Source organism: Accipiter gentilis, chromosome 26 (genome assembly GCF_929443795.1).
Source record: "Accipiter gentilis chromosome 26, bAccGen1.1, whole genome shotgun sequence".
Taxonomy (NCBI): domain Eukaryota; kingdom Metazoa; phylum Chordata; class Aves; order Accipitriformes; family Accipitridae; genus Astur; species Astur gentilis.
This window is the reverse complement of record NC_064905.1, coordinates 1,063,806-1,081,783: the sequence shown is the minus strand read 5'-3', so window position 1 is coordinate 1,081,783 and position 17,978 is coordinate 1,063,806. Positions and strand designations below refer to the sequence as shown.

At 40.5% G+C, this 17,978-nt stretch overlaps 1 protein-coding gene across 2 annotated transcripts in view; it reads left to right on the top strand.

Annotated features, from left to right (window-relative positions):
• UBE2D2 (ubiquitin conjugating enzyme E2 D2) overlaps window positions 1-17,777 on the top strand; it is a 31,883-nt gene extending 14,106 nt beyond the window's left edge. For both annotated transcript variants that reach the window (XM_049829201.1, XM_049829200.1), the window contains exons 3-7: window positions 3,134-3,165; window positions 3,255-3,332; window positions 3,421-3,526; window positions 14,927-15,020; window positions 16,911-17,777. In XM_049829201.1, coding sequence (XP_049685158.1) covers window positions 3,134-3,165; window positions 3,255-3,332; window positions 3,421-3,526; window positions 14,927-15,020; window positions 16,911-16,956 — 356 coding nt within the window. In that variant the 3' untranslated portion in view covers window positions 16,957-17,777. The remainder of the gene's footprint in view (window positions 1-3,133; window positions 3,166-3,254; window positions 3,333-3,420; window positions 3,527-14,926; window positions 15,021-16,910) is intronic.
• The last annotated feature ends 201 nt before the right edge of the window (window positions 17,778-17,978 follow it).

The window sequence follows — 17,978 nt, the reverse complement described above, 5'->3', positions numbered from 1 at the left end:
TCAGGTATTAATGCATAAAATGCCTGAGATGAGGGAATGTGTTTATACTCTTTCTTGTAGCAGCTCTGTAGAAAAGGCTACATGAGAACACTTGGAAGCTTTGACCGGAATGCCTGTTAAACAGCATGCATTGAACTTGCTGTGCAACCTGGTCTCTCTGACAAGTGTGCTGTTCAGTGAAGCATGCAAGCTCATGAGAGTAGGGGATATTTAAGTAGGGAAACCCTCCATCTATGTGCCAAGAACTCTAAGCTTAGGTATCCTTTCTAAAAGGAAAAAATTAGCTGCCAAGATCTTTCTGAATCATTTCTGACCTGTTCAGAAGTGCTAAAGTGTATAGAAACTTACACATTCCTACAGAAATCTAGGACTAGACCAAAAAAAGCACTTGAAATCTGAGAATGAAAATACTGAAGTTAGTGGAGATGTTACTGTTCAGCAATGGTTTCAAACAAGTGAAAGCTGTGTTTAGTTTTGAGGGTTTTTAGCAGTAGTATCAAGCTTCTAGTTATTCACAGCTTATTTCTGCTTTCAAAATAGTATTTCAAAGAAGCTTGTAGTTTCATGGAAGATACTAAGATGTAGAGCCAGTCTGAGGCTTTTCTTCCATTAATTTAAGAAATGGGATTTGTGACATGATAAACTACTTCGTAGTTTCCAAAGACTATCAAAGGTGATAAGAGATTGCCTGGTGGAGGAGGTGGGAACATAAGTTGGTGAATGCTTATAATGGAAAGTTACTACTGAATGCAGAAAGCTTTAAAGTAATATTTGATTGTTCTCCTTGTGCCACCTTTCTGAAAGACCTCTAATGAAAGACTTTCACTATTGAGACCAACACTTGGGGTGTATGTAAGTGGATAGCAGTGGCAGCAACAGAAAGGTGCCTTCTCTGAGATGCCTCTAGGTCTGCCTCAATTGCCTTGTCAGAATGACATGTCTCAAATCAGGACATGCTGTGCTTGCAAAGTGGTATCCTGTGGCTAGTCCAGCCAATGTAAACTGTTCCCAGTTAGAAGCTTCTCATCCCTGTAGTTCATAAACTTTGGGAAGTGAAGAGCTGTTTCTGCCTTGTTAACTGTAGGAACAGGATTTTCTTTCTCTTGGAAATGTAGTTTTAGCCCTCTTCCACCACCTCTGGCCTTTGTTTTGGAAATATGCTTGGGACTGAATTACACTAGTAACTTCCAGGGTACTATGCAGTGGCTTAGTTCACTTTCAAACATGTACCTGTGCTTAGTTACTGAAAGTCAGCAAGCCCTTTACTTTGTAAGTAACTTTTTGAATGGCTGACTTCAAAGTAAAGAATCAGTTTAAATAAGTTCTGCACGACAAATCCATCTTGTAGTTCATCAAACTTGTCCCGAGTGTTGTGAGACTCTAAAGCTTAGGTTAAGCACTTTCCTTGAGTCTGGGGTGGGAGTTGGGGGGACAGGAACCTAACCAAACCACCCTTCTAGCTTGTACAATGTTAAGATTAACTGTGAAAGCATTTTTCTTTCTGGTTTCTTGTTGGGTATAAGACAATAGTTTGTTACATCAGCTTCTGTTTTCAGTGTGCAGAGGTATACAAGTTAAGGTCCAGTGCTGTCTGTGTATTCAGTGCAGTCATAGTGAATCTTATCAGCATCTACTGATGCCTGTTAAATTCCTGGTGGTTTTTCTGTGATTAGCCACAATCTTCACTGCTGGGTTTCTGCTGCCCCTTTCTCCTCTTGTTCTGGGTTTCTCAGTGTCCTGCTATAGGCAATATAGACTTCCTGTGAAGCTGTCTGAACCCTTTTAAAATGGGTGAACACTACATATGAACACGTGAACCACTGTCTTGATTTCCTGACTCTGCATTGAATGTAGAGTTTCTAAAAAGGCTAGTTGGTGTTACCAGCTGCAATACCCTTTGTAACAAACCTGCTGCTCTCACCAGACACTCCTCTCCCCTTGCCTTGGCAGGGCTGTGCCCACTCTTTTTTTTACCTTGTATGAGATCATTCCCAGCTGTAATACCTGTACCACATGTTCTAAACTAGCATGAGCAGTTTTTAATTACAAGTAGTGCCACTCTGGGCCAAAATTACTTTTGGCCCAGGTAGTCTTGAAAGCTGTACACACCAGTTGCAAGTTAAATATACAGCTGCAGGGGGTTTCAACTTCTGTGGCTTGAAGACTTACCTTGCAACAACTGGAGTCTTCTGTACTGCTCCCCAGTTCTGAAGATGAGATGTAGCTGACATCCATGCAGAGGGAAACTTCCCCTTGTACTGTTTCACAAATAATGTTTTAGGCTGGTGCTCTTTGCACAGGCTAGCATTAGAGCCTTTGGAGAGTGCAGGAACCCCAAGAACTTCCTAACATGCCTCATACAGATTAACAGCTTTGATTGTTTTCCTTATATTCTGCAGCATAAAGATGTTCTTAATGAATCTTCTGTATTACCAGATTAAGATGTTCTCATGGACAGGTGCATACAAGTGAGATTTAATTTTTGTCCACTTAACCTAAAGTGTGTACTAGCACATCCTGGTCCTAAGTATTGAGCAGACTGTCATTCTAGCATTCTCTTAAGACTTGTCACTCAAGCAGCAGAAAGCAATACATCCTGAGACCTCTGTGGAGACAAGCTTAAACATTCAGTCAAGATACCACTGGCTTAGGTTACCTCTTTACATATGGTACGTACAAAGCTTAGGCTTAGTCTCCATTTGACTAAGGATCTGTGTAAGGGACATCCTACCTAAGAAAAGCATGAGTTCATACTGTACTTTTGCTGTAGCTTTCTCTAAGAGGGCAGTCATTGGAAACTGGGCTTTGATTCAGGTGCATCATTAGAAACTACAAAGTTGAACTCTCAAATTTTTTGGGCCTGAAAAGTTGACTATAACTGTCTGGATTTTTATTGTAATGGGATTTTTTGCAGGGCATGTGTGTGGTACCACAGCAATGCCAAAGTGTGGACCAAGTGAATGTAGAGTGTCGAGTACTTCGCTCTGTCTCTGTTTAATTCTTTGGCTTGCTTCCCTGCAGCCTTTGAGAAGGCTTTGTTTTTAAAATAGACTTTTCTGTGCTGCTTTGTCTGGAAGAAAGTAGTTCATTACTTAAGCTTCTCCAAACTGAAGTAAATCTTTCTCTTTTTCAGTGTTCCATTGGCAAGCTACAATAATGGGACCAGTAAGTATGAGAGTTGATGTTCATAGCTTTTCATGACTAGTCATCTTGTAATAACTCCTCAAACTGCAATGATTCTTTTTCATTAACAGAATGACAGTCCCTATCAAGGTGGAGTATTTTTCTTGACAATTCACTTCCCAACAGATTATCCCTTCAAACCACCTAAGGTGAGTGGCTTGTAGCATAAATCTATTCATTACTGTGTGGTGTAATGTGTATTTGTGAGCCTACACTGAAATTTTCCTTCTTCTGCAGGTTGCATTTACAACAAGAATCTATCATCCAAATATTAACAGTAATGGCAGCATTTGTCTTGATATTCTACGATCACAGTGGTCCCCAGCACTAACTATTTCAAAAGGTACCTCCAATCCTCATTTAATTTTGCTCTGCTGAAATGAATTACTGATTTGGATTTAGAATGTAAAAACTGCTACATTCCTGCTGTCAATCATTTCTCTGGTCACTACTTCAGTTTTGTGACTCTACATCTAGCTTAAAGCCAATTCATGAGTGTAGGGTGCTCTGGACATCCAATTTCCCTGTGACCATAGGGAGACTGTTCAACTTTGCCTGTGGATCAGCTAAGTCTTACTACACTAAGTACGTAGTCTTGCCACCTCAACTCAGAGTCTGAACACTTTAACTAAAAAAAAATAAAAAAATAAAAATTAAAAAAATTAAACTTGGTGTATGTCAATGGAAGACTTCAATACTTAGGGGAATAGTTGTGGCTTTTAAAAAAACAGTAAAGCTGCTTTGATTCTTTGTCGTCTTAAAAAAAAAAAGGTCCCTTTTTCAAGGGAACATCAGAACTCCATGTTGGTAATTTTTTAACAAAACTTTCAATGACATGGACTATTAAAACATGTTTCAAAACTTAACTAGCTTGCACTATCTTAATGTTTTGGGTTTTTTTTTAGCTAAAACAATCTTGGTCCCTGTGAACTGTGTTAGCTTGTGGGGCCCTGGAATGTATCATTTGCCTGGTAAAACAGTATTGATGTTTAATGTAAATAGGAGACTTTAAACACCTTGAAGACCCAGGCTTGAATTTTATTGATTTTTGTGGCTATTGGAACTGTAGATCTACAGTTTGTAGATCTAGCCATGGCTGTTGAGGAATATTTGTGGTTCTCTTCTGTGCATGGATCATGTCTTGACCATTCTGTTTTGTAGCTTCACACTGTCTTTGTAATTAAATGCTGCAGTTATTACATTTAATTACAGCATCCTTCACATTGTGTTCCAGCTGTATGAGGCTATCCTGTTGCCTGTAATTCTTTTCTCCAGCTGTGATGTTGTGATGTTCCCAGACACTTTTTGGTTCAGATGGATCAGTCCTGGTACCCCTCCCTTGGACATCAGAACTGTCTCCCTTTTATTGAACTCAACAAAAGTTCCTGCCACCTCTGTCCAGCTAAAGGCTTCTGCATTTGTAGAAACAGCTGGAAAGGCAAAACAGTATCTTGACTTGTCTCTTGACAGAAATGAATTTGCTAGTGTGTGAAGCTGAAAGTCTTCACTGTGAGTTGAAAGAACTGAAGAAATGGTGTCAGTAAAGGGAAGATGATTGTCAGGTTGATGCAGCTTTCCTTACAAATGCTTTCAGTCAAGTACTGGCTACTGTTAGAAGCACTAAGTTAGTACTATGTACTGATGTCTGTTATGTTTTGATTAAATTGCTGTATAACTGGTTAGAATGCTATAGTTGAAGAATATGTAATGTGGCATGGTATCTTCCATTTGTTTTGGAGAGTCCAAAATAACTGTATAGGCAGTGGGGTGATAGTATGTTTGGAAATACTGGAAGGTAGACTGGAATTAGGACAGTTGGAAAAAGATGGGGCAAGAATTTAAGAAGCTAGTTAAGGGCATCAGTGCGCTGCCTATTAATGGCTGTCTGCTTTAATCACTCACAGAATATATTGTAACACTAATTTTGCAACGCAAATACAGTTGCAGTATGCTCTTAACATCTCCATCTCCTTCTGTTTTCTGCCTTGAACTCCTTTTTCTTGCCCTCTTCAAACTGCATCCTTGTGGCTTAGCTAGAGTAAGCCATGGGATCAGTATGGTCATTCTGTGCTACTTAGCCCATCTATTGCCCCATCTTCCTCTTAAAGTATGCTCCTTGAGATTAGGTGTCTTTATATTGCTGATCATTTTTCACTCATTGCAGAAGAGTTCATGTGAATGCACAAACTCTCCTGCATATAGCACAAAACACGCATAGATCTAACCTGTGAGAAAACAATCTTGTCTGAGTTCCTTTGGTGCTCATTTCATGAAGGAAATGAAGGCAGCAGAAAAATTCTTACAGGTGACTTCATAGAAATTCAGAATATTTCCCTCAGAAGGATGTCTTGTCAGAAAGCAGACCTCAACTTAAGTGAGAGCTGATACTTGGAAGAAGCATTCCCATCTTGAACAGCTATAAATTCTGCAAAGGCATCTTGAATCTTTTAGGATGGAAATCTTGGTTTCAGTCTGGTTAGAACTGTGTCATTAGAGACTTTGGGGCTATTTCAGCTCTCTAGTAACTCTTTGATTAGCCTTATCAAAGATTAAATGTGTTGCTAGTAGGAAGAGCTGTTGGGTTAGGTAGCTTAAAGTGAATAACAAGTTATTCAGCATGAAGCTTACCTCCCTTCCAAAGCAGCAATTTAGTATTTGTAGTGTAGGTTTCTTAGAGTATTTCCTAAGTTGTGCCACCCTTTAAAAGGGGATGCTATTGGGAGCAAACTGTTTGAATTTAAAATCTGTGAGCAGATAACTAGAACACAGCTATAAAAAAATTATACTTTCCACTGATGGAGAAATTGGGGAAGACTAGAAACAGTCCTTCTAGGAAACAGCTTATCCTACACAGTTTCCTCCTCATGAGGCATCTGGTAGGCAACATTGTCAGCAACTTGCATGGGCTAGAAGTTATGTTGCAATTACTGTGTAGTACCTAAACATGTTTTTCACCCTAACCTGCAAGCAGAAAGGCAAAGGGGTATGCGGTGACTTCTTTTTAATCTATAGTGCCACTTCTTGGTGGAAAGACTGTGGAAAAATAACGTCAGTACTACTTAGTCATCCCAGTTCAGTGGTGGAGGTAGGGGTCGTGTCATCTTGTGCTCTGGAGGATGGTAGGCTACTCTAGAGGGCACTTGGAGTATCTCGCTTGGGAGTCTGCCCCTGCCCTCTTTGCTAGGTAAGATAGCGAAGGGCTGAGTGTGGAGGCTATTGGAGCAGTTTTGTTTCCACTGAGTAAATAAGGAAGTTTTTCTCCCTCTGTAAGCAACTTGATAAAGTGATCTTGGCTACAATAGTAGAGGTGACTAGTATCTTGGGTTTTTGTTCTTTCTAGATGTTTGTCCTCCCTGGACTTGTTAAAACAGGTTCTGAAGGATTGGGAGAACAACACTGAGTGTCTCAGTAGAATAGCTAACTTGCTTGTATTAGTAATTCTGAAGTAAGTGTTCCTTAAAGAATACATATTGTAAAATAAATCATCTCAAAATACAGTCTTAAACACACCTTGGTGGTTAATTTAAACTCCAAAGCTTAAACAGAATGTGTAGGCTTAAATTAAAAATGTCATCTCAAAGTCTGCATAAATAAGAATCCCTGTTGCCTTAAACAGGAGAATGAAGTGTTTTAACATGATGATAAATATTCTCAGCCACTTTGGAAAATCCCACTTTCTCTTGAATTTAGCAAGTGGATGTGCAAGAGTTAATACTAAACTGAAGTACTTCAGTAAAGGTCGGGCTAACTTGCTCTGTCCCATCCCACTTCTCCCCATTGTGTTTTATAACTAATGAACCATGGAGCTTATATTAAGTGTGTTGGAAGACCCTGCCTGGTGAGTGGCAGTGAGTAACTTCAGTCTCATTCATTCAAGAGTTTAGCTCATGCTGTTCAAACTCTTCCATGCCCAGTGCAGTGTGAATTTTCAGTGATTTTGTTCTTACAGGTGTTCCAGAATTGCTTTACTAAGACTTACTGGGTGGGAATTCCCAAGTACCCAGCAACCTAAATGAACCTGATCTTCCCAGTGCAGTTTTCAAAATCAGGAAGCTGGTTTCTGATCATCCTCTTGGCTTTTAATTTGCCTGTTGTAATGCTTACCCAGATAACTGGTGGACAGGTGTGACTTTGTCACATAGCATGGATCAGTCTCTCCATTTGTGCTGAGTTAGGGTTCTAAGGGAAACTTTCATTCTTGCATTTTAGCTCTCTTGTATCTTGCAACTTCAATGTAGTTACTTGCGTAGCTTCCCAGATGTTGCCCTTGCTGCAAAGAAGGCTGCAGTAGGAGGAGTGTTGCTGGCAGGTCAAAAGAGGTGATCCTTTCCCTCTGCTTGGCACTGGTGAGGCTGCACCTGGAGCAGGTGTCCAGTGCTGGGCTCCCCAGAACAAGAAAGGCATGGATGTACTGGAGAGAGTCCAGTGAAGGGTCATGAACATGACGAAGGGACTGGAGGATCTCCCATTATGAGGATAGGCTGAGGTAGCTGGGACTATTCAGCCTGGAGAAGAGGAGGCTTAGGGGGATCTTATCAATGTATATAAATACTTGAAGGGAGGTTGCAGAGATGACAGAGCCAGACCCTTCTCAGTGGTGCCCAGTGACAGGACAAGAGGTGATGGGCACAAACTGAAACACAGGAGGGTCCCTCTGAACATCAGGAAACACTTTTTGTTTGGTAATACTGTGAGGATGCTGAGCACTGGCACAGGTTGCCTTGGGAGGTTGTGGGGTCTCCCACATTGGAGATACTCAAGTCATCTGGACATGGTCATGGGCAACCTGCTCTAGGTGGACCTGCTTGAGCAGGGGGCTTGAACAAGATGATCTTCACAGATCCCTTCCAACCTCAACCAGTCTGTGATAACACTGGGCAAAACTTAACTTTTCTTCTCTTGTCACCAGAAATTGTTGAACTGACTTAGCAGGAATTCAAGTTGCTTGGAAGCAAGAAGTTTAAACTGCTCAGATTTAAAGGTACACTTCCTGTGAGACTAGGTAAGATTGCTGGAAGAGTTTGAAATGGGACTGTGGTTAAGAAATAGGTTTTAACTCGAGCAGAGTCCAGAGTTGCTTTACTCAGATGCATCTTGTCCATTCACAGTAAGAGACCAGTCATTTGGTAGTTAGCACTTTAACTTGTTGGACAGTAGTGTTTTCAGTTGTGTTTTAATGTTACAAGCTTAATGTCAGTGCTGATAAAACTTTGACAACTGTATGCCTCAAAGCTTTCAAGGGTCCAGGGCCTGAAACTCAAAAGTAGTGGTAGTATAGGTGAACATTCCTCCCAGGAGTCAGATTTCTTCCTATTTTTGAGGAGTAGAGGTCTAAGTATTAGTGGACCTTGATGTGGAGGCTTTTGGCTGTCAGACTGATGATTAGCAGAGGAGGAGTCCTAGCTGGTATGAGAAGCAGGACAGCCAGATAAAGCTTCTGAAATGGAATTAAGAATTCCTCAGCAGCCATGTGTGTCCAAAGCTCAAATTATGCTAGCAGAGATATTTCATAATCCCCAGAGTACCAGGCTGAATTAGATGTGAGCTGGCAAACTTTGTTGCTTTCACATTCAGAAACTTGACTGGATCAAAAAGCACAGCACTGTTGGAGCCTGTGGCCTGGTGTCTAGGAGGGTGACAAATTGCTTTCCATAGAAAGAACTTGCTGGCATAATATTTGTCATTCACTGGGGGCAAAGCAGGCAGGATGGGCTGCTTCCATTACTGTGAACCCAAGATACTGGCATGGTGTCCAAGAATTGTACGTACTTGTTTTATCTGACTGCTTCATGTCAGTGCATGAGCTTTTTGATTACATGGTGATCTTCAGACTACTGTGTGACTTCACCCAGGACAGATAGCTGAGTAAGTATCATCCTGCTATCCTGACAACCTGGCATATGAAGTAACTGTCTCATCACCTTCTTGGTACTTCTAACAAAATTTTTATTGATGCAGTCTCTATGCTTGCTTAGAGATGGGCCTTCCTTTGGTGGGAGAAGACTGGCTTGGGTTCTGCTGAGGCCTTTTGCCCCATGCAGGGGTTGAGCCTTCGGGAATAACTTTATTAAAAGGCAACTTCTATTCCTCTCATTCTACTGATTTAATGATTTGCTCTTTGCCTTTAATAAAAGTTAAGATAGCAGGGGCCTTCAAGGAGAGGGCTAAGGCTTTCACTCATGATCTGTTTTTGACCTAAGCTGCTTGGTGCCCAAGAAAACCCTTTATTCCTAGGTGAATTCTAAATTGGCTCATCTTTGGAGAGCAGTAACTGCACCAAACTGCTGTTGAATCAGAATGCACCAGTTAAGATGTTTCTTCTGGGTAGCTTATTACCTTGGAAGAATTGATGCTTGCTTTTTATCTCCCTGCTGTGAATCAGCTGGAGAACTCTATTGCTCCTCAGTTGCTTTTCCTTATCCTAAAGTGTCCCATAGATGACTGCTTTACTGGAGCAAGTTTTGTTTGCAATTCCAGCTAAACTTAAATAGTAGTATCTATAGTGCCTAGTACCCCATGTTAAGGGGACAGCTGAAAGTGATGGATATTAGACCCATTCGGGCTTTGCAAACAAAGTGTATGATTTGAGTTTTGCATTTGAAAGATGACTTCTGCATTGAGAAAGTGGAGAAAATAATCAGCTGCTTTTGGCAATCTTTTGGAAGTCTGTGCCTTACCTGTCATGTCTTAGGCTTCTACATGAAAAGCATCTATGCTTCTTGATTAACTGGGATCACTGTCTCAGTACAGGGTGATAGGGCAGAACTGATATTTGCCTTTCTAGTGCTGATATCTAAAGAAACTAGACGGTGTAGCTTTTGGGTCTTATGTCATGCCCTAACAAGGCTTAAACAGTTTGTCAGTGATGACCTGGACTGAGCTTCTGTAGAAATCAGCTTAGCCCAATTGACTTGGACATGAACACAATCTGTACAAAGGTGTGTTAAACACTGTGCCTCATACACAGCTGCTCCTGGTTCCTAAAGACCACTTTCAGCTGCAACTACATGCTGTGGACATAGGAGGGTGTGTCATAGCTGCATGATGCACTTGGTTATAAAGTCATCCCTGACATCAAGAGAAACTAATTGCAATGTATAAATTGCTAGGCACCTTTGACTTCCTTCCACTGTTAACGCTTTAGGAAAGATGTCTGTCTTCTGGCTGTGGAGCTTACTCCCTCCACCTGGAGCTGGAGTCTTATGGCTTTTAAGAGTCTCTTCTCCCCTGAATTCCAGGAGCTTTGACATGCATCTTAGATTTGTATGGGCCAATAGATGTTCCAGCAGACAGATGGGGGTTTAAATTGTTTTCCATATTGCTCATTTGGCTAGTGCTGAAAGGATCTGTGGAGAGCTGACTTCATGGATTGTCCTGACTAATGATTGGGCTGTTTCATAGCAGAAGAAACTCGGCCATGGAGTTTACATATTGAATTTGCATCTACTTGCACATTGTCTGAGGTGTGGCAGAACCAGGAAGACAAAATTGCTCATCAGAAATGGCAGACTACTCTTTGTGGTGTAAGAGCACAGCACAGAAGGCTGTTGAGAAGATGAGGTGGATCATCCAGTGGTAAACTGTAGCTAAACTTGTTGACAAGCTGTAAATGGCATGATTCTCTGCACAGAGGAGCTGCCTTGAGAAAGATTGTCCTTGAATTTTGGAGTGTTATGTACCCTGTAAAGGGAAGTCTTGCAGTGGAGACTTGGATCAGTTGTGCTGCATTATGCTGGTAGACCTCATTTTGCCTCAAAGAGCATGTTGCTGGAGCATTCTTAATATTAAGTGATCATTCTGCTTGATGAGGCTGCATTTGTATCACTGCTCTATGGGGAAGCTAAGTCTATTACTTTTTTAGAAACACTTTGTTAGCAGTCTTTCTACTTGATTACTTTGGTTCTCACAGTTCCTTGGTTGTTGTGAAGTACTTGGTCCATGCTAGTCCATAGCATTAAGAAGCCCACTAAAGGATAAGTTGTGTTTGTTGTCTGCAGTAGATAAATGGGTGTCACAGCTGAAGTATTGGAGTTAAGCAGGCTGCATGGTTGGTGAAATAAACCAATTTTTGAATGAAAGGGAGCTTTAAACCAATGATGTTTTAAGTTGCTTAATGTTTTGCTACAGACTGGACTGCTCTGACAGTAAAGAGATGAGAAATAACTCTGTACTTGAACCCCTTGAATCAATGGGAAGTAAAATTTATCTATTTTGCTATTACTGACAAAAATCCATACTTAAATTCTGAAGAATGCACACTTACACTACTGTATCTCTTTCAGTGAAAGACTTGAGAAGGCATGCTGTCAGACTGATACCACTAGAGCAGCTTTGCCTGTGGTCATGCAGGATGAATAGGACAAGGTGTAAAACAAGTCAATTACTGTCTTGTGTAATTATTCAGCCTGATTCTGTGGTTACAAAACTTGACTTTTGTGGATTATTTTCTAATTGTCTCCTGCTAATGTAGTCATTTGACTAGTAAATGTGAAGGCTTTGCTATGAAGTTCATTGCAATAATAATTGATTGCAGAAGGTGGTCTGGTGATTCTCTATTCCACAGTGTTGGTTTAATTAGTTACTCTGGTGCTTCAAAGAACTCCTATACACAACTGACTCTTTTAAGGATTACCTCCTCTTTCCTTTTGCACTTGGCTCCTTAAACTTTGTGAGAAGGTACCTTTTTCCAAGGGTTTTTTCGTAGCGGTCTGGAGGCTGCTTATGTTTGGTCTAAAACGTGTGTATATGCAGTGTTCTGGTAGAAAAACTTGAGAGAAACGTCCTGAGTTTATTTGGACAAATAGCTGGATTCAGCAGGCTATTAAAATTAAACCAGTTTAGATAATGCAGTTAAAGATGTTTTTCTTGTTGAGGCTATAGAGGTAAAAAGGGAAAGATGTGAAGCTACCAGCAAGAGCAAGCATAATGGAGAATAGTTCTGATTAATGAAGGCTTACAAAAATAAAACAAAGCAGCTGAATGTGGCAGTGCAGCTTGAAGCCAAATAATTGTGTCCATTTTTATTCAATGTTTTTGGAGTGATGCTTCCTATAAAATAAGTGAACTGCTGAGGAATGAAATCTAGAAATGTTTTTTTTGAAGTGACTAGATTGAAAGAATTCATTATGGGAAGCATTTAGCTACTGACTGAGTTCTAACAAACCACAGCCCATTTTAGTAAAGAGTATTAGCAGTGTGGGATTTTTTTTAATGGCCAGCAAGTAGCTATGGTACACTTGGGTTGATAGCCTGTAAACCAAGAACTAAAACTCCTAGACTGGGATGAGATAACTCTGCCTTTCCTTTCAGCAAAGGAGGTGCTGTTCAAGGCAGAGTTGCATCTTGCCAGACAAAACTGACTAGTGGGGCAACGTCAGCCTGTTGGACTGCTGTTGCTCTGGAGGTCACAAAGCAACACCCTGGTTATCCTGGTGCCCAAGCTGACCAACAGCTGAACACCACCTTTGCCTGGTCTGGTGCTTAGAGCACCAGTGGCGGGGGGCGTTTTGCAAGGCTGATGTGAGGTACGCAAGCAGGAACTTCCACCCAATACAATGAGCGTTGGGGAAAGGGGTGTTATGGTGGTTGAAGAAGGCAGACAGAGAGGACTGGACAGGCTTGCAACATGGTCCTGCTGATGGAGGGTGAGCCATCTTGTTCAGAAAAGTCCTTGGTTATTAAAGGACTGTGCTAAGATAAAACCTGAGGGAGCAGTTGTAGTAGTTGACCAGAAAAGTTTGATTGGATTTCCTGCAGCTTCTGTTAAGGGACACACACACACGATGCACACAGATGTTAGCTGTTTTATTCATCCTACCAGCTGCAAAAACAGTGACTAGAGCGCAGTGGAGTCTGACAGATAAAGTAAGCTACAGGAAAATAGCTGGAGAAATGACTGTGTTTTGAAGCTGAACTGACTGGCAGCAGGTGGGTGTAAGGTGGCAGAGAGATTCCCATTATTGAACTGAGTTTTACTCGGTGTACATGGGGCGGAAAAAACAGCGCTGAAGCTGATGGAGAGCACCACAGGTACTAAATATGCTGTGTCCCTTGCTAAGGGGCAGCAGTTCAGGACTAGTGGCTTCTATGTGCCTCCAGCACAAAATTAAAAGTCTTCCTACTCTGTATTCTGAGAGGTAGTTGAATAAATGGTCTGAGTGTCAGTTGATGGTAGAGAATAATTAAGCTCTTAACTCTTTCACAAGTGTACAGTAGAAAATCAGGAAAAGGAGGAAGAGGTTGTTCTTTATTGTAGAAGAAATATGTTCACTTAAATCAAGAACAGTTTTTTACTAAACTTGTTCTAGAAACTTTTTAACTTGAAATTGATAATTCACTAGTGAAGGGCCTACAGAAATATGTAGGAAAAGTGAACTAACTGGGTTTCTGGGTTCTTGGTCCTCTAATCACTGAGCAGCTAGCTCAGTTAAGACCTAGTGAAGCTTTTACTTTCGTCCCACTTCAAAAAATTTTCTCCAGTTCCAGTGGATTTCAGACCTGCTTTCCCCCTTCTCTCTAGCTGCGTCTAGTTGTTCTTTGTTTTGTGGCCTCTGTTTTAACCTGTCTTCAAAACAACAAAAGAGTTATGGAATGCATGCTGTTCTCTTTCATTTTCAGCTGGTATCTTTCAGCATGGTAGCTCTGCCTCCTGCTCCACAGCACAGTACCAACCGATGGAAGTTTGAACAGATTTGTGTTTAGTGCCTTCAGACTTCTAACTGCTGTCATCTCCAACTTGTTTGGGGGATGCACTGTGACAACTCTGCTGTTGCTGCTATTAGTGAAGGGACATACGGAGTGGCATTGTTTGATTAAAACAGGCTGAGAGAAAGCAATACAAAGGAATGTTTGGCATTTCTTAGGCGGGGGCAAGATGTCCCTGACATGCCTCATGTAGTGTTGTCCCAATATGCTTTGCTTATAACTTACTGCCTTCTCATCTCTTCTACTTTGGTGTGAATGTAGGAATGTGCACGTGCTATTTGTAGCTTTGCAGGTTGTCTCCACCCTCCTTATATGGATGAAGGTTGATGCTATGCTAAGTGGCATCATATGAGCGGGATGTGGTTTCTGGGATATATACAGCATATATTTATAGTGAAACTTTAAAGTTCAGGGCTTTGTGGTTGGTATGAGTGCAGTAAGCTACACTCTCGATTAATTTTGAATACTATTCTACAATTAATCTATCTCCAGCTTCCTTATGTTTAGAAAATAATTGGATAAAGCATCTTAATTCTCTGCAAGACAAGCAATTTTTTTAAGCAGTTCTCAAGTAGCTGTAAGCAGCTCATGCTTCCTTCATCTCAGTTGGACCTGTCTGCTGTTTGACTTCTGATGAGTGCTTCTGCAAATTATTAACAATGAGGTTGTCTGGTTTAGGAAAAAGCTGAATTTCAAGTGCAAAAGCAAGGATGTATTCTGAGAAGCCTTTCAGGTACGGTTTCAGATAGAACGCTTGTGCCTTGTGATTTAAGGCTGTAGTTAGATACACCTATCCAGGAGGTTACTTGTTTTGGTGATATTTAAAAACTTGTGGTCACACGAAGTTGCGTAGTTAAATGGTAAGGATTTTTGTTCAGAATCCCTTGGCTGAAGTACGTGGGGTTACTGCTCCTTGGCATTTAAAAAAATATCTTGCTAATACTAATGGCTAGAGGGGAAGCAAGTGCATGGGCTGACTTCTCCAGGTGTCTTCAGCTGCACTTAAACTCTAATTCAGTATCTTTTTTTCTCTCCTTAGTACTTTTGTCCATCTGTTCTCTGTTGTGTGATCCCAATCCAGATGATCCTTTAGTGCCTGAGATTGCACGGATCTACAAAACAGATAGAGAAAAGTGAGTATGGAAGTCAAAAAACATGTAACGTTCTTGATAGAGCAGAATCTGCACTTAAATAGTAAAGGACATGCTTCTTGGAAAAGAGTGTTAACTTTGATTTGCCTTTATGCACTTCAACTGTGGCCTCTTTAGAGACTTTTTTTCCTGGTATCTGTAGTACCGCTATCTTAACAGCACTACATTGCTGTAGGAAGACAGTATATATGCCAGTAGAAGTGAAGGATGTAGAGGCCTTGTACTTCTGTGGTTTTATTTCTGCATTTTCATTCCACACAATGGTCTTTCATTAGTGTTGTAGCTGTTAATTACAGGTTTGCTTGATTTAATGAAAATGTGAAGTGAACAATGCAAACCTGTATGGAGCTCTAAGTTGAATGTGACCAGCTTTTAAGAGCCTTCACTGCCTGCTTTAATTCTACATAACCAGCAGAGGGAGAACAAGTTACTCTAGTGGAAGAATATTTCCATGCTAGCTATTGGTGATGGAATGATACAAGCAGAGAAATAACAAAAATACCCTGTTTCTTCTTCATTTGACAGCACAGGGGAAGAACAAGTGGTGTAGAGGTGGGGTGGGAGGACTCCAAGCTTCTATGAAGTAAATGGCAAGAATGGAGAGAACTCTAACACTAATGAGCACTTTAAAAGCAACAGCTTAATGACCGTTGTAAACACTTTTCTACCTCACTGTTCCCTTCCAGATCTGATCAGTAGTGTTAATTTCTGAAGCTACATGGTCATCTGATGAGAACAAGATAGGAAGGGAAAATGATCCACAAACTTGCTTACTCTACTGCATACTTGAGAAGCAGTGTTAGAGAAGCTCATGCATCCTGTTTTTAATCAGAGCTGCAAGAGTAGCAGTACGTATTTCAAGCAGCTAACAGTGACTGACTGCACTTAATGTATGCAGGACTCTTTCCTATTTTTTCCAAAAATAGGGAAGTAATTTTTGTGCTTAAACATAACTGGACTTGCTTCTTGATTAGTCTCTGAACAGTGATGTGAAGGTGAGAGCATTTATTATGAGTGGATTGTCAGACTCTTTAAGCTAGAGAACATTATCTACAGACTAAATTCCAGCACAAGAACCTAGTTGGTGTACATGACTAGGAAACTTCTTGCTATAAGTGTCTTACACCTTTTTCTACAAATTCTGTAGAGTAAGAACAACTTGCCTTCTGTTGTCAGAAATAAGCTTTTAGCAGTACTGTTAATCATGACAACTGCTTTGTTTTACATAAGTACCCTGAGCTTCCTCTAGCAGTGGCTCTGGCTGTAAAGGCTATTTGGGTGCAAAAGCTCCAGGTGGCTTGGGAAGTAGAGCATACTGTGCCTTCAGAATAATAATAAAAAAAAAAATCTGGTGGACAAATTATGTCTTGATAGCCAAATGCAATGTGTAGCAAGAAGCAAGCCTGTCAGGGTTTGGCAGCCTAGTAGATACCAGGTACTAGGCTTAACTTTATAAGGGAAGAAGAAGAATGAGGAGGGAGGGACACATTAATCTATTTTTTCCAGAATGGCAAAACCAAAACCTGCAGTAATAGTTCCCCCAGGGATGCAGCAGTTGGGGGCTGGGGGAGGTACAGGTAAAGACTTCCTGAAAACACTTTCCCCTCAGACCTGTGCTAGCTCTATTTTGTGGCTTGACTCAAAAAGATCTTGTATTCCTGTTGTAAATATGACTAGTTACTACTTTTCCATGAAGTACTGTAGGCTTTCTTGTTTCCCCTTTTTGTCTAATATTTCAGTTTGCTCTTAAATTTTACAAATTCATGATATTACTGGAGAGAATGTAAGTTCATGCCATGTGTAGACTAGAATGCTGGACTTGAAATACTGTTCAGATGCTATGTTAAGTAAATCCTCTTTTTATACATACAGGTACAACAGAATAGCTCGGGAATGGACTCAGAAGTATGCGATGTAATTAAAGAAATTATTGGATAACCTCTACAAATAAAGATAGGGGAACTCTGAAAGAGAAAGTCCTTTTGATTTCCATTTGACTGCTTTCTATGAGCCCACGCCTCATCTTCCCCTGTGCACATGTTTACCTGATACAGCAGTGCTGCGTGTTGTACATACTTGGAACAACAAAATAGAAATACTGTATTTCCCCGTACCAACATTGACTCCTAGCAGAGAAGTGTGTGTGTGAAAAGCTGGTTCTTCAGTCATAACTTTGTGAGCCTAAAAGCATTCCTTGTTGATTTAAATTGGGTAATAAAATGTGAATGGGAGAGTTATGGTGGATTTCATATTTCTAGGGACAGTGTTGCTGATCCGTGAAGGATTTTAAGTGGAATCCTTTTAAACTCATAACAGTTATGAAAAGCAAGGTGAAGAACTTGAAGCTGTTTCTGTATTCATTTTATTCTGAAGGACCTACACCTTAGGTAAATGTTATGACCAATGAGATAAACTGTACCCACATCCTGTGTTTAAGGTCTAAGTTTAACCGGTCAACATTTAAATGGATTGGAGCTATTAGTGCATCAAGTGATGTTGATTTGTTTCAACTCTCTCCCTTCCTTCACACTTTTTTTGGTTTGTATGTGGTTTCTCAGTTAATACATAGCTAATAGCTCTTATTTTTCTTAAGTTTTTTAACTGCTTAGGTCTTTCTGGATGTAAGGGTAAAAATCCATTTGACAGAAAACTTGTGTATATTTAAAGACCCAACTGCTCCCCTGGAGCTTGTACGTTCAAGAATGATTAATCTGTGTAATAAACTGATTACTACAGTCATTACATATAACTTTGTGTGAATAGGCTTTTAATTTTAAGAGCAGTTTGTTACAGGCTAAAACTAATGGTGGATTTCTCTAAAACTTTTGCATTCACAAATGGTTGCATTTGGAAGTCATGAAGCAGTTTGGTTTGCATCACACAAGGCTATGCACCTGAACAAGACAAACATAAGCTTAAGCACTTACATGAAAACAGGAT